Below are 23277 nucleotides of genomic sequence, written 5' to 3' on the forward strand. Positions count from 1 at the left end.
TATGAACCAGAAATAGGCACAACATATTTAATTCACAAAGAAAAGATACTTGCCATAATAAAAAGAGTAAAAAACGACAAGGCCCTGATGAATTATCAATCTCGTAAAATGTTTTCCATGTCCTATAACAAGGAAGCGAGAACTTAGAAAAATACGCAAAATATAAAAAAAACGGGTCTCTTCAACAATTTTTCTGCTCCATTAAAACATCTTAACATTTTAAACAGCCAACATTTGTCAAGAGTCTGGCGTCGCATTTTAAATGCAGAAATATTTTCTACTCAGCTATTATACTTGTTTCGCTAAGTGCATTTCGTAACTATAATATAATAATGGATATAGCCAGGAAATTATAAATTTACAACTCTTTATTACAATTTGCTTGAGTGATATGTATTCTATTGTACGGTTACATTTAGAATCCATACTAATATTATAAATTCGAAAGTAACTCTGTCTGTCTGTCTGTCTGTTACTCAATCACGCCTAAACTACTGAACCAATTTTCATGAAATTTGGTATGGAGATATTTTGATACCCGAGAAAGGACATAGGCTACTTTTTATCCCGGGAAAATGACGCTATTCCGGAAATCCCACGGGAACGGGAACTATTCGGATTTTTCTTTGACTGCGCGGGCGAAGCCGCGGGCGGAAACCTAGTACATAATATATATTTTATCTGTAACACTTTTGTTTTGTAAGGAAGGTGTGAAGAAATTACAATACAAAAAGAGGTTTAAGAATAATTGGGATCAAGTACCAAGTAGATGTATATGGGGGACAGACTAATATATCAATATTTTTAGTCCCCATGAAACATAATTTGGCTGGGTAAGGTAACCGTATGACCATGACGTCACTGAGTACTGATTAGTATGCGAAATATTATATCATTTTGAACAAAGCTAGGAGGATTATAATCAAAAGTCCGAAAGAGTGAAATTAGAATACTAAATATAGTTTTAATATTTCTTATTTCACCATAAAATGCACTCATTAAATCCAACAAGAAAATTCAGTTGCCTTATCTTTTGGCTCAATCGTATGCATTTACCTAGACATCATTTTAGAATGACATGTAGATAATGACGAAATTTTAAAATTTTGGCAAGCAAACTCGAGTTTCCTCTTCCACACATAAATGTTTATATGCAAATTTTTTTTTGGAAAGGTCGTTAGCACAATTTTATTTACCCCTTTTTACTCTAATGACCTGTTAAATGAGTCTCAACGCCCTTATATAGGTACTTTTTAATAGCACATAACCACGTGTCAGAAATAACTGCCCTCATTTTAAATACAAAGACTTTTACAGTGTATGCCTACGCCATTTAATCTAGTAAGAAAGATGATCCAAGAATCTTTGTCATGTTGTGTTTATTCTTATTTAATTATATGTTTGTTATTTTTATCGCAAAAACAGTATTAACTACTATTTAAATACTCTAACTTAAAAACTACGATGGCATACATTTTTAGCTACCTATATTTGCGGCAATATTATTAAGAAAATTTGGAAGAAATAATGATGCAATTCATTAAAATGTTTTAAAGCTACAATCGATATAAGACCACGGATCTAAACTACTAGGTAAGCTATTTACTCATAGAGTACGACTTTCCCAAAAAATCAGAACAGCTGATATATTATATTAAAATGCTCAATACTAGTTGAGCATAGGTAATGTACGAAGCAAATGTAATGTAATACCAAAACAGACGTAAACTTCCTTAAAATTAACGAGCGAGTGGAAAGTTTCGGATCCGCCAGTCAATGTTTTATGATTCTCATACGATCTCATTTAAACTTTATTATAGTATCTAATATCTACTTCACCTGCTTCTTGTGAATTATATTTTATTATTACCAGAAAATTAACTCTTAATTTCATAACCCAATTGGTTCTGGCAAAAGGTAAACTCTTCGTACTCTATGGTTTTCCATTGGGGCCGGTAATGCGGTAGTCTTTTAACAATTTGTAAACATTCGAGCCATTAACTTGGAAGCAGTTTGTGACACATTTAAGATCGGTCGGTTTCTGGAAAGAAACTCCCGGAGGTAAACATTCCCCATATTTAACGACAGTTTTATGAGCGGTCGGAGCCAAGCCGAGTCAATGTCGGTGTCAGATGTCTGAGGGAACGTCGATCAGTTTGATCTCGGCAAACTAGATTGAGGAAAATATAATTAATAAATATTGTATATATTATCAGTAACAGTATGTACCTAGGAATATATTATTATATAGTTTGATTTTGAATATGTCGTTAATAAATATACATTTTGTTAGCCCAAGTTCCCAAACAAAGAGAAAATAAGACGTAAAATAACCTTCGAATATAACACAATCACACACTTTGACCTATAACAGCAAAGTTTCGTCAACCAACATCGTGTATATTTTCCCCAGCAAGGGACATAAATCCATAAAACATTTTTATTATTGTACGCCAAAAAAAGCCAACCGTCATTTCCTTCTGCTTACGTTACTGTGGGATTATTAAGTTTGCAATTGAGAAGCTGGCTGGCAAACGCTTTGATATCTGAAGCTCGTTATCTGGACAAACATCCGTTTTCAAGTCCTATAATTCTCTACATGCGGCCATAGAATAAATATACTAAGGCAAGTTTATGGATTCACGATTTAAGAGATATCATTTATAAAATTTTACAGTCAATACTAGTCAATAAAATGTATCTATTAGCAATGGTTGATTTATTTTAAAACTGTGTATATACTATAAATCAATAAACTATCGCTGACGTAATTATTGCTATTTAATTTATTTATTTGCAATGAATACATACTTTTCACGCCGTTTCACGCTGCACAATAATTAGAGATGCACTTGAGTTTGGAACGTTTCATATTATAATTTCTATGTTATAAATTTATAATCAAATAATATAAAATACATGAATAACGTTCAAGCTGTTTTTTTTTTATAATTTATTCATAACCATGGCGTTCAAGCTGTTGTTAATACTATGTTGCCAGAATGAAAAATTTAAAAATAGAAGCAGAAAATTTTCACAAAAAAAAAAGATTATTTATAAAATCCCTATTTTTTACTACCTACCTACTAAAATATTAACACAAATCTATTAGACGACGACTCTAGTTCATTGACCGAACGATTCTACTTCAAATAACATCAAGCACACTTTACATTTAATTAAGAAGTTAAGCTTATCTAGTAACTCTGTTAAGATGATCGGATTAAAAGAATAAATAAATGCTCAAAAAATAAAAGCACCTCCATCATTTACGCAATTTGAATATCTAATATTTTTTTAAACTGGGTTTGGGTTCACTTTGTAAATGTTTTTTTTTTCGTAAAAAGAGGATACGTTTTTTTTCCACTCTAACCATTTCTCCATTAAAATATGTATTCGTAGCACATTTATTCATTTTATGTAAGATAAAATATGTAGGTAGTCAATAAGAAAATAGTAAATGTATTTTCAAACTACTTATGTAGGTAAGTAAGTAAAAATTATTACATCAATAAATCCTTAACTTCGCTGTACGTGGTTCGAAAGAATATCGATGCTGGTAATCCTGCTGAACTGTGTGACTCTCGGCATGTATCAGCCCTGCGTGGATGATCAGTGTGTTACAAATAGGTGTAAAATATTACAGGTAAATAATAATAAATAATTATTTTTAAAGCAAAAAGTTTCTATTATTGTTCAATACTGAGCAGTGAGCACTGGCCGAATATAAAATTTTTTTGTTCGACTCGATGATGAAAAATATTTTGAAAATGGAATGCGTGTTTTGGCGCAGTGCATCAATGACGCCATTCTTTTTCTTTTAAATTTAATTAATTTCAGTGACATAAGATTCCATTAATTGTTATTTTATTTTGTGTGTATTTATTAGGTGTTCGATGACATTATATTTGCATTTTTCACATTGGAAATGACGATAAAAATGGTTGCAATGGGTGTGTATGGACACGGCACATACCTCGCTGACTCATGGAACAGATTAGACTTTTTCATTGTTTTTGCTGGGTAAGTTATAATGATAATTTAAACCTGTTTTAATAACTTAAATAATAAATAAAGAACAAAACTATAATAATGTTCATGCAAACAAGGATGATTCAATTCAGTTATTATTTGTAAAATTAATATTAACACCGTATAGTTGTCATTACCAGTAATTCGTATGTTAAATAAATTACTTTTTGCGACATTGCGTGTATATTAATTTTATGTTATGATTAATATGTATTTATTCCTTTGTAATTCAGAGCGCTTGAATATGCATTGAACGTGGAAAACATAAATTTATCAGCGATAAGGACGATCCGAGTACTTCGTCCACTAAGAGCCATTAACAGGATACCAAGTGAGTATATTTCCTATTAAAACATTTGTAAGTATGTTATAATGTAAAAAAGCGTGTAAAAAACCTTTTGATATAACCATACAATATTCAAGTGAATAATGATTAGGTATAATTTCGTCATAGCTATATTGTTACGACTATACAAAATTTTATTACTGTGACGTTCGAACTTTAGGTATAGGTTAACTTTAATCCTTAAAAGGAAACTGCTAAACTTTTATCCTATCACAAACTTTTTTGAAGAAAGCTTTCCTCTTTTCTCAAAAGAACCATAAAACTAACAAACAATTATTTTAAATAATAAATGTTGGTTCTATCATATTCAATTAGGTATAAAATAAACCACTACACCCACATTTATGTAGAAACAAGGTATTTAAAGGTGGGTACAGCGCGCAACAAGTGAATATCAAACAAACTTCAGAGCACAGGCGTAGCGGGTACTTATTGAGAATATATTAGATCATGCAAACTCGTTGGCGAAGTCAATTTTCATTTTACCCTACTCCATAGTCGTTTGCAGGCATTATACGAAATTTAACCTTAAAGAGATTCATTTTTAGAGCTTCTCATCAAACACGGCCTTTATTTTATAAATTAAATAAATTATCTAGCTAAAATGTGAATATATGAAATACGTACAATTTAAGTCTTTTCGTATGTTATTTCAGGGTTCAGCGATCGGATGTTTTGGGATTGTAAACATTATCAAACCAGCTAATTAGAAACACTACATGAATATTTTATGCATGATTTGTCAATGTTGAATAATTTAAATTAAGCCTACGCAATGAAAACGGTTACCACATTAATCTGTCCGCGGTAATTGGTCCACGGGGTATTGGAGTGCAAAATTTAAAACAGTGCTTAATTCCGCTCGCCCGCGTTAGTTATAAATCCTTTTATTCACAACAACAAAGGTGTACGGAGGTAAATTTTCATAAATCACGGCTGCTCGGTCACCGCTTGCAAATAGCTAGTTGCGGGTTCAAACAAAGACGCGTGGTAAAGTTTAAATCTCATCTGGGAGTTGCAAACAAGTAGGACAATGCAACGCCGCAAATTAAATCGAGGTTCCCCGCGCGTGGTTAGACGTAACATAGGCACTAATTTGTCCAGCCACAATTTATTGCTTTCGCTGAGGTTTTATGTGTACGGAAATTAAATGGAGATTTACGACGAGATTGAAAACCTAATACTCGGAATCGATTAAATGCTATACTGTTAATAGTGATATTAAGTTGGCCGTGCGAGCTTTATTCATTTATTCATTTATTCATTTATTCATTTATTCATTGCTTGAACACGTAGGTACATTAGATGTTTTACAAAGTATTGGGTAACAGTGTTCGCCATGTGAACTGGCATGCAATTGTATAGTGAAAAAATGTCAGCGTTTAAAAAAAAAGAATATAATAATAATAAATAATAATAAACCGATAATAATACTCATGTCTGGGTAGAGAAAAACTCATTTAAATTATAAAATGTTCCGTCAATAAGCCATTTCTTTAGTCTTTTTTTAAACAATGAAATTGGTAATTCACGTATTGATTTTGGTATGGCATTATAAATTTTAATAATCATAAAATGACAGCTTTTGCGATATAAAGCAGTTTTGCACATCGGTAACATGAGTTTTTCTTTATCTCGGGACGGAAAAAGACTACATTCATTCGCTTTTAAAAACCAGTGTGGATTACTTTTAACAAAAATACCAATTTGAAAAATATATAGCGAAACAAGGGTCATGATTTTAAGTTTATTAAAAAGAGGTCTACAGCTATCTAGTGGCCCAACATCACACAAAGCTCGTATACATTTTTTTTGAGCTATAAAAGCTCTATTTATATCAGTGGAGTTACCCCATAAAATTAGGCCATACCTTAGAATAGATGCGACGTATGCGTGATATGCTGTTATCGCAGTTTGTTGATTTACTAGTCTCCTGAGCCTTCTCAATGCAAAGGCGAATTTGTTAATACGTGAGCACACGATACTTACGTGGCTCTTCCAGTTACAGTGAGCATCCAGAACAATACCTAGGAAAGTTGTTTCATCTACTTGTTCAATTTTAATTCCTTCATGAAATATTTTATGATGTCTAGGTTGATTGCCATAATTTCTAAAATTAATGATTTTTGTTTTACTTAAGTTTATTGTCAAATTATTAGATGTCATCCATTTCATTACTTTTTGTATAGTGATATTAATTTCGTCATCATGTGTAATGTGAGTATTTGAGTTTGGAATCGTTATTGATAAGTCGTCCGCAAATAAATTACATGAATAATTTGTGATGCTAGGCAAGTCATTGATATATAATATAAAAAGAAGAGGTCCGAGAATACTGCCTTGCGGTACACCTAATTTATTATGGAGATATGGCGATTTTACCGTGTTTTCTTGTGATTTATTATCTGTATAGGTAATTTCCACACATTGCATGCGATTACTGAGGTAGGATCTGATCCAGTCAAGGACCGGACCACGTAGACCATAAATTTCACATTTGTGTAGAAGTAATTCATGATCTACACAATCGAAAGCACGACACATGTCAAAGAATATTACACTCACTGGTCTACGTTTATCAATACTTTCCAAAATACCTTTCGTAAGTGAATAGGCTGCAAGCGTAGTAGATTTCCCTTTTTGGAATCCATTTTGTTCCTTTTTTATGATAGAGAATTTCTTTAGAAAGCTTTCAATTCTTACATACATCAGTTTCTCAAATAGCTTTGCAATAGTGGGGATGAGGGTAATTGGTCTATAGTTATCCATTACCTGTTTCTCACCTTTTTTGTAAATTGGTTTTACAACCGATATCTTAAGTTTATCTGGAAATATTCCCTCGTCAAGTGATTTATTTATTATATGGGTCAGCACATATGTAAGTTCTTTATTACACCATTTTAGTATGTTCGTCGATATGTCATCATAACCTACTGCGTTTGTGTTTTTTAGGTGACTGATAGTTTTACTAACTTCGTTTTCTGAGCATGGTAATAAAAACATTGAAGAACTTATTCCTTTGAAACTTTTATTAATAAAATGAGGTTTCAAATTCATGTTACAATTTATGAAATAGTAATTAAAAGCTCTAGAAATTTCTTCAGGATTATGTATAAGCCGTTCTCCTAATTTTATTGATTCTAAATTATTTATACGAAATTTACAATTGTCAGATTTATTATTAATTATATTCCACGTGGCTTTAGATTTATTCTTGGCGTTGCTTATATAAAATGAATTAAAATTTCTTTGTGATAACATAATCAACTTCTTCAGCATCTTTGCATAAGATGTATACGTAGTTCTATTATATGTATTCTTAATTTTGTAATAATTGTAACGGAGTTCTCTTTTTCGCACACTTGACACTCTGATACCCTTTGATAACCATTTAGGAGCTACGGTGTTATACTTGACGTGTATTCTGTACACTGGAAAGCAAAGGTTGTAAAACAATTGTAAAGTATCATGGAAAATATTAAATGCTTCATTACAAGAGTGTTCTATAACATCATTCCAAGTAAGACTTGATAAGCATTCTTTAAATTTGCGTATATTATCTTTGCTAAAGTCTCTCTTGAATACAAAACGCGCATGATTACCTTTACTTTTAGTAGTTTGAAAGTGCAGTGTCTGCCCTGTCTCATGGTCGGAAAGGTCCAAAAAGTGGACCTGCCCTTGTGCGTCTGGAATATTACTTAGTATGATATCTATGCAGGACTTTTGCCTTGTGGGTTCAGTTATGTGCAATTGTAAATTATAGTTTAATAAAATATCCTTCAAATGAATACTAGTAACGTTTCGTTTAAGTATGTCAATATTCATATCTCCCACTATGATTAATTTTGATTTTGTATTACGTGTCATTTTATGTAACAGCAGTTCGAATTTTGTCAAGAAATCATTTACATTTGAGTTAGGGGTTCTATAAATACAAATACGATTTGATACGTGTCTATAATTGATAGGTTTATTAAATTTAATGAATGGCACCCGTATAAGCGGTCTAACGAAAGTAATTAATTTCAACTGTTATTCACTGAATTTTAATATGGATTCATTCGTGAGAATAAAAGAATAAGCGAAGTGATTTTGAACAATAAATCTTAAGTAATTGCTTTTTGATCACTTTCATCGAAAAGGGTTATTTCTATTGTTATTGTTTTTGTTATATTTTAAAGGGTTTTAATTTGAGTTTTTCTTTACAGGTATGCGAATTCTAGTGATGCTATTGCTGGATACGTTGCCAATGTTAGGAAACGTTCTCCTGCTTTGTTTCTTCGTATTTTTCATATTTGGCATTGTCGGTGTGCAATTGTGGGAAGGTATTCTGAGGCAGCGATGCGAACTCGTCCTCCCGACGAACGTGCTCCGACCCAAGTACGTCAGTTTTATTTATTGCACGACCCCATTACTAATATATTGCCTTATACTTGATGCATTGATATCATACAAAATATTTTTTTTGTCACAAGAAATAACATTTGTTAAAAATTTCCATCTGAAAAACCTCAACGTTGCGACACCGTCGTCAATGGATCCAGTATTTTATACCGCTATATTTTTAGCTCAAAAGAGACTTTGCAGAACGTCCAACAATTGAATAACGGAAACAGAATATAAATTTCAACAGCTCTTTGAATAAATAAGAGTAAAAATGAGTTTTTTATTTCATACCATTTGCTCGAGATCGCTAGACTTAGCGGCACGTCCCATCGCTAAAGTTGACTGCATGCAATATTTAACGCTTATGTCGAGCACATCCAGGGCTGCTCCACTTCATTCAACATTTTACATTAATTATATAGTACATTATTAACACAAATACGCATGCGGTCAATGCTTATATTTAACACTTAAATATTGCATTCCGTCAATACTCACATGAAATACAGTTTTTGATACTCGCATGGTGATTCATGAGGTGCGAAACTTGAATCCAATTAGATACATAGCGTTAACTCCTGCATTTGACGATTAAAACTCTACATGAAGTTGATAAGACAGAGTTTTTTGTGGTAGAAACATTATGTAGTTATTACATGCCCTATTGTTTGAATTTATATTTTGAGTGAAATAGAACGAGTTAAAACTACAGTTCTATGCATTGAAAGTACACAAGTATCATGTTGCAACAGACGGGCATGTTCCATTCATTCATTGTATTTTTGACTCGTTCATCATACTAATATTGACGTAGAACAGATCGTAGGAACATGACACCCGTCACCACCTCATTAATTTGTGTTCCAGAGACCTGTCCGAATGGTACAGAGTGCGCGTCAGAATCAACTCGTAAGAATTTGCGATAAAATAAGTGTTTCTCTTAAAACATTGGAATAATTGTTGTTACGTGTACCTTTACACATCTGCCGTCCAGATGTGCTTTTGTTTCTGCTTCCCTTACGAGCTGGCAGTTTTATTATGACATTAGCTCTCACAACACTTAACCCATTTTTCATTTTAATTACTCGTTCAGGTTAACACATAAAACTGCCAGTTTGTTCAAATTCAACTACACGACAGATAGTCCTACAACACTTATTTATCTACTCTTGATATCTATTACTACAGTTTACACAATTTTTTTAAATTTATGAATTTATTTAAATGCACAAAATGTAAATAATTATACTCACACCAATGTAAAAAATATAATACAACTACAGATATCGCATCAATTTATATAATAACATCATCAACAAATAACATCAATGACTTGGTTAATGGCCGTATATTAATTTGCAATTTACACCACATAATATTATGAACATGATGTTAAAAACAAGAAAAAATATACTAAGTACTAATGTTTCGCAACATTTGAAGATAAATTCGCTTATGTAATTGCTCTCTCGGTGTTTAGTGGTCTTTTCTTGAATTACAAGAAAGGGCAACTTAGTAAGATCGCTATTACGCCTGAACTGCTATTAACGTGAATCGAGTGGCCCACCGGCATAAATCATTTCAGATCCAATGTTTACCTGACTTTCTGAATACCCTTAATCGGCAATTACATTGAAATCCGTAACTAATTATTCTTACCCTTTATCCTTCCCCTTCGCTTTCATTGTCCGCATGCCCTTTCAATGTGCCATTCAACGTTTCAGTAATCGCATGATTATTAATAATGCTTGAATTAGTTCATTTGAATCGCTTCGTGCTTACGGCTTTTATAATACAATCACGTTACGCTATTTAGTTATGCACACGTCAATTTAGTTTATGTATATCAGTGTTTGTGTTATTATATGTATATGTTAGTATATATATATATCATTACTATATGCTATATAATATTAATATTTTATCCTGATTTCGTATCATAAAATATCGTATATAAAATTAAATTGAAATAAATCAACTTTGTATTACAAGAGTCCTTATAAAATTGTAAATAAATAAATGACTGAAGACTAATCTATAGCAATATTTTAAACATGTTATATTTGAATGCAGCATATCGTTTTACTACGAGTTCTCAAAAGAACTAGACTACATCTGTACGACGCCCGAAGACAGCGGGATGCATCTGTGCGGAAACTTTCCTCCGTACCGATACGGACCACTTGTATGCAACGAGACCGCTAAACCGTTTTCATACAACACTCCAACGAACACGTCTTGCGTAAACTGGAATCAATATTACACAAACTGTACCCAGCGAGGCTCCAATCCATTCCAAGGAACGATCTCTTTCGATAATATCGGTCTCGCATGGGTCGCTATATTTCTAGTAAGTTTCTTGTTTGCTCGTGGAACTTGTAAAAAGTAAAATTTATACGTGATCCCTTTTTATCGACTTTTAGGTAATATCTCTCGAAGGATGGACGGATATAATGTATTACGTACAGGACGCGCACAGTTTTTGGGACTGGATTTATTTCGTGCTACTCATAGTCGTAAGTGTTTATTCCTTTTCATTCTAGTAATGAATTTGGTGAAGGAAATACAAGTCTCATTTTCTTTCGGCATGTTTTGTAGATTGGATCATTTTTCATGATCAACCTTTGCCTGGTCGTAATCGCGACTCAATTCAGTGAAACCAAAAAACGTGAAATGGAACGAATGCGTGCGGAACGTGCCCGCTTTACTTCATCTTCAACTTTGGCATCGTCTACGAATAACAGCGAACCGGCTACGTGCTACGCGGAAATCGTAAAATACGTAGCGCATCTGTGGAGGAGATTTAAAAGGAGAATGGCGAAAAAAATCAGGTTAACTAAGAAACATTTTGATGAAAGTACTTTCAAGTTTATTTTTCGTTAATGTTTTATTTTTAAATCTTGGAAATGATTTATAATTAAATTTAATTATCGTACATTTTATAAAAGTAAATTATAACTATTTTCTCTTACACTGCAATAAAAAATTAAATTTTGAAAACACAATAGTACCTAAATTAATTGTATTAAATTACCAAAGCGACAAATTAAAAATAAATAAAACTAAAGACAAAGTTTAAGCCGTTAAATTATTACAGGGTTTACCGATATCAAAGAGCTCAACTCCAATGGCGAACAAGTCGAGAAACTTTGCAATTGCCAGCAAATCGACCGAAACAACATCATCCCCGCTGCCCGAAACTACATCCTCAGGTAATATACCTTTATTGATTTTCGCATTTTTCTGTTCTGTTATAAAGTAGTTATTTTAATTCAATATAACTGCTATACAATCCTTACAAAACTTGTAATTTACCATTATAGTGGTGTTCGTCTTCCTTTTTCCGATAATCATACTACATTTTATTAGGAATCATCATGCTATGTAAACATAAATATCTTAATTTTGTGATTTTCTTGTTTAAGAATTCAGATAATTACCTATTGATTTTTTATTTCATAAAAACCCACGACTTTCTTTACAAAAAAAAATTTCTAAGGTTACTTCCATACCATTACCTACATAATAATACTTAAGTAAATTTTAAAGGGTAACGGCAAGAGCTCAGAAGATATAGAGGAGCCGCTCAGCCGACCGAGCCTGTTGCGTGTGCCCTCGCTCTCGGCTGCGGACCTCGAGGTAATGTCATTTATATGCGATACATGGTACTGGATTTAACCTGTTGTTAGCTAGATTTTACTTCTGAAAGTGATTTTTGAAAAAAAAAAAGCTTTTTTAATTCCTATATTCACGGCATTAAATTCTTTATTCGCGGATCGAATCACTGCATCGGTAGGTACATAACATATAATATATTGTATTTACCTAAATAAAAATCATTCGTTATCCTTAGTAAACGCCTGAACTACAACTACGAATTTATACTGTCAACTAAAAAAAAACAAGTGAAAAGTGCCAAGCCATTGCCTAATTAAATGGTAATTAATAAATATGTATAAAAAACTTCAATTAAACTGATTTCTTTATGTATTTGCTTATTTATTTCGTCTCCTAGGAACGTATCCCCTATAACCCCATACAAATTACCATTCCTTATTCACGGTTTCTCTATTCGCGGCATATTTACGGAACCTATTACCCGCGAATAAAGAACTTTTACTGTAGGTACATATATTCATTTTTCATTTTCATATTTTTTTTGAAGTGAAACTTCTGTAGGCGCGTTAAGGGTAAAATTTCAAGGTTGCGTCATGGCAATACCGTCACGTTTTGGAGTAAGGCGACGATTTTGGTATCATTGCATCTTGCTAAAGAAGTTTCACTTCAGTCGCGTGTGCTTGGCACAGACGCTCTCGTTTATAATTTCACTGTATGACGTAAAAGAATATAAGTTTATAAAAAAAATAATTGATAGAGATAGAGACTGCAAATATTTTTTATGGGATTCACTGCTAAAACTGGGCAAAATTCATCAAAATTAAATGTTCTATTCACATAGAACGCATCGAACCTGTCTCTTCTCTCACCGCCGTCGCTCGCGCGTCGCCGCTCGTCAGTAATGTTCAGTGACACAGTGCTCCTACATGCACCAAACGCCCCACACTTAGCGCATCCCAACAACGTCTGCTCCTCTGAGAAAATGACGCAAACCGGTATGTATCACATCACATAAAAACCCCCAATTTATTATAATCATCACATTTCAATCACTTTACTTTCTGTCTATTTTGGCAACTCAACTAATGCTTTCCCCAGTTAATAATCAGTTCAATTTTATAGATTCATTGTCTCAACGTGACTGGCTTAAGAGCCAAAGTGGTGAGTCTAGTGATCGTAGATCTAGACGGGCATGCTGTCTAAATTTTCTATTTCCCTCCTCTTGATACTTATCTGTACTCTAAATTGTAGTTCTATTAAATGTTTACTAATAGCATATTATAATATATTCTTTTGTTCCTTAAGATCAAAATTCATAAACCACTTTTATTTTTATAATGAATGTTGTTGATAGATATATTATGGAATATCTGAAATATGAAATTTAAGAATTTAGGTAAAATACGTGTAGTAAAATTTCTGATTCCAATTGAAGATAATATGAAATAAATATTACTTAACATAGATAAAGATATTACTTTATTTCTTTATAATCATCAGAATATTGTTTGTAAATTCAAATTATACAAGAATACCTAATGCAACACAATATTTTAATTGAGATGATATGAAATGGTTTCATGAATTTAACAGTTCAACATTCGTAAAAGATAACAAATCTCATAAGAATTACTAATAATAATCATTAGGCATGAAAGGGGAAATGTAACACACTAACTATATTATAATAAAATGTATGATCAATGTTGGAATATAACAATGCAATATAGATGTAGAATTAGGCGAACTAGTTTTGAATTGCTGTACAAATTTTTAATACTCGTACTAGTTTAGATGTAAATTGAAAACAGAGGTCAAAACTTAGGAAAACAATAGATGTTAGATACACTTTAATATTAGATTTAGAGTAAGCACTAAATAAATGTAATACCTAATTATGCTAGGGCCTGTGGAATATTTAATGATGAATAGATATCAATAAAGATAAAAGACAAAGTAAATTACAATAGTATGAACAGCGTTGTAATGAGGGGAGATGTAAAAATGTAACACACAAATTCATTGAAATGAAATGAAATAGTTCACCAGCCTCCTGCTGGCAGCAGTTGAATACGCCCATGATTAATTTACACATTGAATGGACTATTGACTATTATACTAAGTTCTAAGCCAGAATTTGCCATGGCTATTACTTTTCAAATTAAATTAGCCCTGGTCAAGAACATTGGTGTGCTTGTAATTATAATCACAGACAATTATTGCATAAAACCAAAAATTGGTTAATCACGAATCCCATGATGACTATTAATGTATCAACGCCCTCTGGGCTAGAACTTCCATACGCCCGTGACAATTCAATTCGCGTAGAATTCGACCTCCCGGCGGAGACCGCAGAGGAGCGAGCTGCGGCTGGCGGAGCGATGTCGTGCCAGGAACTGCTAGCGCTCTCCGGGGCTTTATCCGCGGCTTTGCCTACGGGACAAGTGGCTTTGGACACATTCTTTGAAGAACTAACTAAGGGAATCAGCAAACGAGCTGGTGATGAGAAGACTGATACGAAGGTAAGTTAGCTGTGATGGTAAGACAGAAATAATGAAACAGGATCTGCTAGCGCTCTCCGGGGCTTTACTGCTTTGCCTACGGGACAAGTGGCTTTGGACACATTCTTTGAAGAACTCACTAAGGGAATCAGCAAACGGACTGGTGATGAGAAGACTGATACAAAGGTAAGTTACTGGGACTGTGATGGTAAGATTGCAGAACTGATAGCGCTCCCCGGGGAACTTTCTCTGTGAATTGGATTGCATCTTCAAGGAACTAACCAAAGGCATGAGCAAATGGGCAATTAGAAGACTGATACTAAGGAAGATAACAATGTAAGATTAGAAAAGTTGAGATGACTGACACGAAGGTAAATTACTGGGATTGTAATGTGGGATTTCGAAGCAAATAACTTACCTAATTTGCGTAACCGAGATGGTAAGATTACAATGAAATAGTTTCTGGTTTGCGAAAAATATTAATTGAATAATGTGCCCTTAATGTGCCAAACAAAATAATATTTGATTATACTTATCAATTAAAGTCAGATTGGAAAATGAGTACTCATCGACATTATTTGAAATTGAGAAATTTAGAAACAAAATACAATTTTTATAATCATAATCAATAACAAAAAAATAGATTTGTGATTTTTCATATGTATAACTACATACATTCTTCTAAATGTAACACAACTTCATTTTACTCAAAATAAATAGTGGAAAAAAACCTTGCAAATCTTCTGTGCTAGAATCGCAAGAATCTTGTTTATCAATCCATCAATCTAAAGGCTAGTATAAACTGTTGCTCTAAACATCCAATCTCGTTTGATTTCAGGTCGTAGAGATAGAAGACTTTTCATGTTGCGCTGATTTGATAGCGGCAGAGGCCGCTGCCAAGGAGACAAAAAAGAACAGATTCACAAACGCCTGTTCGCTGTTATGGAATCGAATAAATAGACTCATGTCGTTACTGAGAAAACATATTAAAAATATCGTTAATCACAAATACTTTCAGCAAGGTATTTGGTACACCTACTTAATATTAAGATTTTGATAATCTTACCATTAATATTTATGGCTTATTTTAGGTATATTGTTGGCGATTTTAATAAACACTTTGTCAATGGGCATCGAATATCACAACCAACCAGAAGAGCTCACTGTAATCGTGGAAATTAGTAATATCGTATTCTCAGCTATATTTGCGGTTGAAATGATACTTAAAATCATTTCCGAAGGCCCATTTAAATATATTTCCAATGGATTTAATGTATTTGATGGTGTCATAGTTATTTTGAGGTACTATATTTTAATTCTAATTAAAATCCTAATATGTTGTTGTGTTACTTATGTCATTATTTTTCAACTTTTTTGAATTTGTGCAGCGCATTTGAACTTGCTCAGAGTTATGGTCACGAACATGATTTAGCAGGAAGTTCTGGGTTATCAGTATTACGTACATTTCGCCTACTGAGAATACTGAAACTTGTTCGATTTATGCCTAACTTAAGAAGACAACTCTTTGTAATGCTACGGACTATGGACAACGTCGCAGTGTTTTTTTCGTTACTCGTTCTTTTTATATTTATATTCAGGTAAATATACACACAATTTTTTAAACATCAAATCTTTATTGCGATAAATTAAATTTGTGGGGTATTTAAAAATAAAATAAAAATTATAAATATTTTTACTAAAATGCATGCAATAAATACAATTTATAAATCAATCGAGATTTATTGGAAAATAATCAAAGTTATTAAAATTATCATTAAATAAATAAAACTGCTATCTATCTTTCCAATACTTCTGGGAATCTTTCTTTTATAATTTTTACTTTAGTTCAATAACTTCAATAAAAAAATAAAGAGCAAAATCGAATATCTTTAAATTTATAACTTCCAATCACCATCGCTCGTGTCCTTAAAATTGTATTTCATACCCTGTAGTTTCTATTGCTTCAGTAGTAAACAATATATAGGCCATTTCAATGAACCGATTGCTTATGCAATCTTTTCATTTTTTCATAGCGAAAGAAGATTTATACGGGTCTTAACATTATCTGAATATTTTCTACTTACTTGTAACACCTGCATTCTTTAACCCGTGCACTATTTAACTGTGAGTGATTTCGCCTATTTCTTTGAACTATCCTGTGTTAGTTACTTCTATAATAACATTATAATCACAACACACCACCACTATCTACACTGTTCACATTTTTCTCTCCTATTAATCTTAAATATTATCTTATCTACAGTAGTGACTCACGCTTATGTGCTTTTTCTCTATTTATTTTATTTCCACTTGTTCTTTTCACTTATCATTTTAGATTTAATTATTTCATTTTTCTACTTTATATCAAAGGACTGTAGTAACTTTTCTTATCTAATCGTATATTGCGTGGTAACGTTCAGCATCCTCGGTATGAACCTCTTCGGGTGCAAATTCTGCAAGAAAGATGAAGATGGCGATCTTGATTGTGACAGAAAAAACTTTGATACTCTCTTGTGGGCCTTTGTCACAGTTTTTCAGGTATTAAACATTTTGAATTAAAGAACCTAATAAACAATTCAAAAACAGACAGAACTTGCAACATACTAAACGCTTACCTTTGGGTCCGTCAGCAGTAAACACTCACGACAGAATGACCATCCGTTAACAGAGAATTGTCATTGTGACGGCTAATCTACTAACCACGCGAGTACACAAACCTCTCACTATGCTGCAAGAATAATATTCTATTACCTGTCTAAATTTATTGAAATTGAGTTCGATTGCAACCTTGCATCATGGTGTTTTATTAAACAGGCGTTCAGTCGCGTAACCGCTAGCCTAGTGTTGCATAGAGAACAAATAGAACCATCCGTAACAAATTGCTAAGATGTCATTTAGTATCACGATCATTAACAGAATATCGTTCAATAATCTCATACACGTTGTTGACGTGCACATAAATTTAGGTAGCTTGTTCAGTAGGCTAGATTGAGGTCGATCGAACCGATACGCGGACTACCTTCGTCAGTTTCTCTATTCCCACTACTACAACTGTAACTACTCAGTTTAAACAGTATCTCTATCACTTTGCATGCTGCTTCTATTATTTTCAAACTATTTTTAAATTTTGAATAAATTGATGCAGTTTAAATTAGCGTCACTAAGCATGGTTTATTTATTTTGATGCAATTACTCTCCTACATTCACTAAAATTCCTGCATTCTTCTTTCTCAAATTCCTCTGATTCTCCAAATTTCTTCTAAACTGTTAAATTACAAGCCGTAGTGTGTTAAATGAAGGAAAGTTTAAAATTTTCTTTATCTGCATAACGCTCGGTTGACTTACATGAATGCATTACATGAATGATAAATTTATGCAGTTAAAAATTTTAAGAATGGACATCTTACATGCACTTTATTTTTCTACTAATTTTCTCATACAACTTTTTATAGCATCTATCTTTATGATTTTCTTATAAAGAGGCAGTATTTAAAGATGAATGTTAATATTATTAATCTTTTATTGGGGAACATGCACTGAATAACAATAAAAATCGTTCATAAAATTAAATACATTAACAAGAACAAGACCGTTGGTAGTGGCGTTTAACGACGATAACACTGCTTGTCGATTGATCGATGCTAATGATGTGATATCATTCCATTCATTAGTACTAGCATTATTTACCCATACAATATCATGCATTTTTAATTCCACACCGTGCTATGAAGGCATTGTGAAACAGTTTTATCGTCGTGAACGCAACGAAATGCTAAGGACGGTTCGGTCGCGGCGTATGCGCCTAGCATTTTGTTTTTCTTTCATTTTCTCATCGGGCTCACCACGCAGTATTCTGGGCATGTACCTATTCGGTGGTAAGTTTTGCAAGTTCGTCGAAGACAATGGCACCGAGAGAGACTGTACTTGCCCTGAGATCATATCGCATCATCCCAAGTGTGAATGTGACAGAAAACATTTTAATAACATCTTATGGGCTACGGTCACTGTCTTTCAGGTAAGCTTTGAAAGACGAGTAGACAAATACACTGTTGATTTATTTGCGACCCTTTTCGAATGAAGTAGAGGTATATGCGTGTTTCTCGTATTAATATTAAACCAACGGCAGTGCAAAAACATTGATATCTGCTCAGAAATAATACGTAATATTTAAGATAAACATGGCACGAGAAGCTCGGATTTGTTATTGATGTATTTAGTTTGTAGTTAGGTTTCAGTTTAATGTAACATTAAATTTAAAAGCTTAGTAGTTAGTGCATCTTGCTTTGTTAGTGAAATAGTAGGTAATGCTGGACCCCTTTTGCTTGTGTACTCCAAACCGCCGTCTATGTTAATTTTATAACAGTGTAATTTTTAATGTACACTAACACTGCAAAACTTGATAACACAAACACGCTCTGTACTAACGACTTTTATTTTATTTTAATTGATGTATTAAGTTCATAAACGTTTTAATACTTTACAACTTATACCAACATTACGGCACGACTTAAACACGATGTGACAGCACACCTTGCTTATTATTTATTGGAAATATTTTCAATATTTTCAGATAAATGTTGTGGTAGAGTTATTGGCAAAATGAATAAGTTGTAAAATGATCCATCAACATTTTCAGGTATTGACACAAGAAGATTGGAACGTGGTTCTATTTAATGGAATGGAAAAAACGAGTCATTGGGCTGCGTTATATTTTGTTGCGCTAATGACATTTGGCAATTATGTTTTATTTAATTTACTTGTTGCTATTTTAGTAGAAGGGTTTAGTTCCGAGGTATGTGTTGTATGAAAATGCGTTAAATATTTAAGTTTAATGAGCTTCGCTTTACAAAATATCGCATTTTTAGCGAAACGAAAGAAGAGAGCGGGAACAACGTGAATTGGCAAAGTCAAAATTATCAAGTGAATGTTTTTCTGACAACAACGAATTGCAATACGATGAGTCTAATTCAGGATCACATTCAAGTGACAGCTTTTCTCAGGTGAAACGATCAAGAAATTTATAATCTACATATATTATTTTTGTCTTTTTCTGTCTTTACCCTATTGGTCTATCGAAACTTTTGTTTATTTTATCCGCTCTTTTCTATGATTATTCCCGCTTTCTATTATTCTCTTCTTTTTTTTTATTTCTTTCCTCTTCTTTATCAGTTTCACAATATGAAATTATTTACGTTCGCTTATTTATCTAATAATAGAATGAGATAAAAAACTATTGGAAATCTGCGGATGATGTAAGAAAAGCTAAAGATGATCCAAGCGGCAATAAAGACAAAGTGATAAAATCTAGACGAAAACCGAAATCCGTGACCCACAATCCTACGCTCTGTAAGGATTGTGCACAATCTAACAAATGCAATCTCCAAAAGGTCAGTAAAAAGCAATTCGTGTGGCGATGTTTGTCAATTTTAATTTTTAGATGTCTAATTTCAACTTTTATTTATGTTGCCTTGAATTGTTGTCACTACTCATCTTGTTTGTTGTGTGTATCTAGTTATCGATGCAGTTTGTAAAACTCATGAAACTTTCATATTTTAGGAATCAAAAATGTTAGCAAACACCGCCAACGATCACAGCAACAGTACAGTAGTACCAATGATAACTCATACAGCAGCCACGCCGCAAGATTCGCCTTCCACCACATTAGAGCCCGGGGCGTCTTTTCGAGATTTCCACGTAGCTTTAAGTTTAGAGAGATCATCCATGTTGTCTAGTTTGGACTCGATTGACCGCACATCTGTATGTATAACATTTTTGTCACAGCATAATATTGTTTTCTTTACTATATGCTTTAATTCGTTCTTCAATATTTATTACCTTTACGCTGTGACATTACAAAATTGGCCAGCAAATTAACATTGAAAATTATTCATTCCTTTTTTCAGTGTGCGAGCATACCAGGTTTATTGAAACCTCCAAATAGTTACACGTTAACTCTCCATTCAGCTGCCGCAGCTTTAGGTTCGGAGAAGGCTAGATTGCCGATGTCTTTAGCTCCTCCACCATTAACTTTAGCTCTACCACCAACAAGACCAACTTCACCTGGAACTCCAACTACACCTAGATCTGTACCATCACCGATGTTTCCTGAGAAGAATCTACAAATAACTATCGCTAAAGACGAAAATTGTCTCAATGTTAGTGATAAATCCAGCTTGCTGAGCTCGCAAAAGTAAGTTTATCGGGATATTAGAATTTAGATACTTGACCTTATTTAAATAATAAAATAATTTACCTATAACGATTAATTCATTGTAGGTAAATTCAATCACACTCCAAAATATTATATTTAAGCAAAACTGTATGAAAATACATCTAATATAATGCTGCTTTAAATGGTTCTGTACAAATAAAACTGTGAATAGGTTAGATTAGCTCCATATTGATATAAATATTTTTAACTTCAAATCACCTTTAACTTATTCATCAGGAGTTTAACTTTAATGACTCCAACTATCAATGGTGAAGACAAATGCAGAGTACAACGCGGCTACAGCTGGAGACTCTCTCGGCCGAGTTTAAGGAAAAAGAAACCGAGAACTGGCTCTGATTCTGACGCTGTTATCTTGAATAATGGAAGGGATCATATTGCATGTAATGGTAAGTAATATTGTTAACGTTATTTCAGGTAATAACATTTTCATACGATCTCCCATCATCTGTGTTTCCGATAAACTATGACTTAGGGACATTTAAGAAAAAAGTACATATATTTTTTTCTGAAAGGCCAAATACATGTGCCTCTCTTAATGCACAGAGAGCTCACCCATCTTCATGACTCCGTTTCCCATCCCATTCCCTTCTTATATGTTATGGACGATTTATTTGCGAAAAATAACTCTTTCGTTTCTTTTTTATCCGCTACCTAAAAAACAATGCAACTTACCTAACCAACCTAAATTCCATTTCAATTAAATTGCTCAGGATCAAGCCTCCGCAAAAACGACATTCTCCTCTCATCGTCAAACGTGATAAAGAACGACACACAGGCAGAGTTGCCCAACAACCGGTCCCGCAACCAGCTGCCCGCGAGAGTACTAACTGCGCCCGCTAGACGAGTGTCTGCTCACGCTACGCCGATCCTGCCCGATGTGAGTGTTATTAATCTAGACTAATATTATAAAGAGGAAAACTTTATTTGTTTGTTTGGTTGTTGGATTGTAATGAATAAGCTCATAAACTACTGGACCGATTTAAAAAATTCTTTCACCATTCGAAAGCTACGTTATCCACGAGTAATATAGGCTAAGTTTTATCCCGGAAATCCCACGAGAACGAGAACTATGCTGGTTTTTATTTGAAAACGCGGCCGAAGCCACAGGCGGAAAGCTAGTTAATTGTATATTAAATAAAAATAAATGATATTACACAAACGTATCTTATGTACCCGATGTAAGTTAAATCTTTTAAATTCCTTTAAAATGTAAGTTTACTAATCCTTTAACAATATCTGCACAGAGCGAGCAGCCTCGCGAACTAATTGCTGCGCGAAGTAGCTTGGTTAACGTAGGAAATACTTGGATCGGAAAATGTCAACGCATGCGTTTTCTTCGTCGTTTTTCATGTCCTCACTACTGACTAACTGAGCTGCTTCGCGCAGTAATTGCAGCGTGAGGGGGCTCTCTCTCCCCACCTAATCACTATCTAAATATGAATTGTTTATTTAGGACTTGTCCGCACAGCAGTATTTAACGCACTGGTTCTTTTTCGCAATTCTACAGAACTAATGAATCTAATAAATTTTATTTTTTGGTTATATTGATTTTTGCATGAGCCATTTAAGACCGGAAATATTTACGTATTATTCAATTTCAGGTGTCCTGGAAAGCTCCAGAAGCAGGTTTTTCATCAGATTCAACAGTTCGATTAGACACCGTTAAATCACCTCCTCATAGACTCTCCTTGACCAACGATTACCTAACAGGTAACTTTCAATAAATTGGTATTGACTCACTTACTGTTACCCATGCAAACTGAAATTAAATAGATAAATTTTTAAATTCAACGCTAAATACAGTTTTTCCAAGTATTCCAAGTAGGTATTACCAATAAATATCTATTTTGAAAAAGGTTCTATAAACTGAAAACTTTTATATGTAAACCTGTATAAATCTAAGTCACATAAATTAATTATATTTAGTGACATCAGTATCAGAAGTAAAAGCGAGTAACCTAACATCGAGCGGGCAGATCGCACAACTCCCGCGCGCTCGAGAGTCTCTGCCCAGGAACAACCAACCGCTGCCGTTGATCAAACAGATCAATGAGGAGGTCAGTTTGATTGTTTGTGTGCTTTGTGGAATGTGTATTTTAATGCATGTATGTATATCTAAGTAATATAATGTTCATGAAAGTATAAAAAAAAAAACAATTTCA

The 23277-nt window shown here is 33.2% G+C and overlaps 1 protein-coding gene across 3 annotated transcripts in view; it reads left to right on the top strand.

Moving 5' to 3' along the window:
• Nucleotides 1-23277, top strand: part of LOC123695314 (voltage-dependent T-type calcium channel subunit alpha-1G-like) — a 102465-nt gene that overhangs the window by 70429 nt on the left and 8759 nt on the right. The window contains exons 4-28 of one of the 3 annotated variants that reach the window (XM_045641123.1): nucleotides 3535-3646; nucleotides 3890-4023; nucleotides 4266-4363; nucleotides 8587-8758; nucleotides 10838-11114; nucleotides 11188-11280; nucleotides 11363-11595; nucleotides 11862-11976; nucleotides 12314-12403; nucleotides 13224-13377; nucleotides 13505-13543; nucleotides 14711-14904; nucleotides 15722-15905; nucleotides 15975-16185; nucleotides 16272-16481; nucleotides 17304-17421; nucleotides 19520-19675; nucleotides 19749-19883; nucleotides 20100-20270; nucleotides 20440-20640; nucleotides 20787-21073; nucleotides 21332-21501; nucleotides 21826-21992; nucleotides 22717-22825; nucleotides 23042-23172. In XM_045641123.1, coding sequence (XP_045497079.1) covers nucleotides 3535-3646; nucleotides 3890-4023; nucleotides 4266-4363; nucleotides 8587-8758; nucleotides 10838-11114; nucleotides 11188-11280; nucleotides 11363-11595; nucleotides 11862-11976; nucleotides 12314-12403; nucleotides 13224-13377; nucleotides 13505-13543; nucleotides 14711-14904; nucleotides 15722-15905; nucleotides 15975-16185; nucleotides 16272-16481; nucleotides 17304-17421; nucleotides 19520-19675; nucleotides 19749-19883; nucleotides 20100-20270; nucleotides 20440-20640; nucleotides 20787-21073; nucleotides 21332-21501; nucleotides 21826-21992; nucleotides 22717-22825; nucleotides 23042-23172 — 3961 coding nt within the window. Of the gene's footprint in view, nucleotides 1-3534; nucleotides 3647-3889; nucleotides 4024-4265; nucleotides 4364-8586; nucleotides 8759-10837; nucleotides 11115-11187; nucleotides 11281-11362; nucleotides 11596-11861; nucleotides 11977-12313; nucleotides 12404-13223; nucleotides 13378-13504; nucleotides 13544-14710; nucleotides 14905-15721; nucleotides 15906-15974; nucleotides 16186-16271; nucleotides 16482-17303; nucleotides 17422-18732; nucleotides 18899-19519; nucleotides 19676-19748; nucleotides 19884-20099; nucleotides 20271-20439; nucleotides 20641-20786; nucleotides 21074-21331; nucleotides 21502-21825; nucleotides 21993-22716; nucleotides 22826-23041; nucleotides 23173-23277 lie in introns of all 3 variants that reach the window. The other 2 variants (XM_045641124.1, XM_045641121.1) reach the window with 2 other exon arrangements.

The sequence above is a fragment of the Colias croceus genome, chromosome 11 (genome assembly GCF_905220415.1).
Source record: "Colias croceus chromosome 11, ilColCroc2.1".
NCBI lineage: Eukaryota > Metazoa > Arthropoda > Insecta > Lepidoptera > Pieridae > Colias > Colias croceus.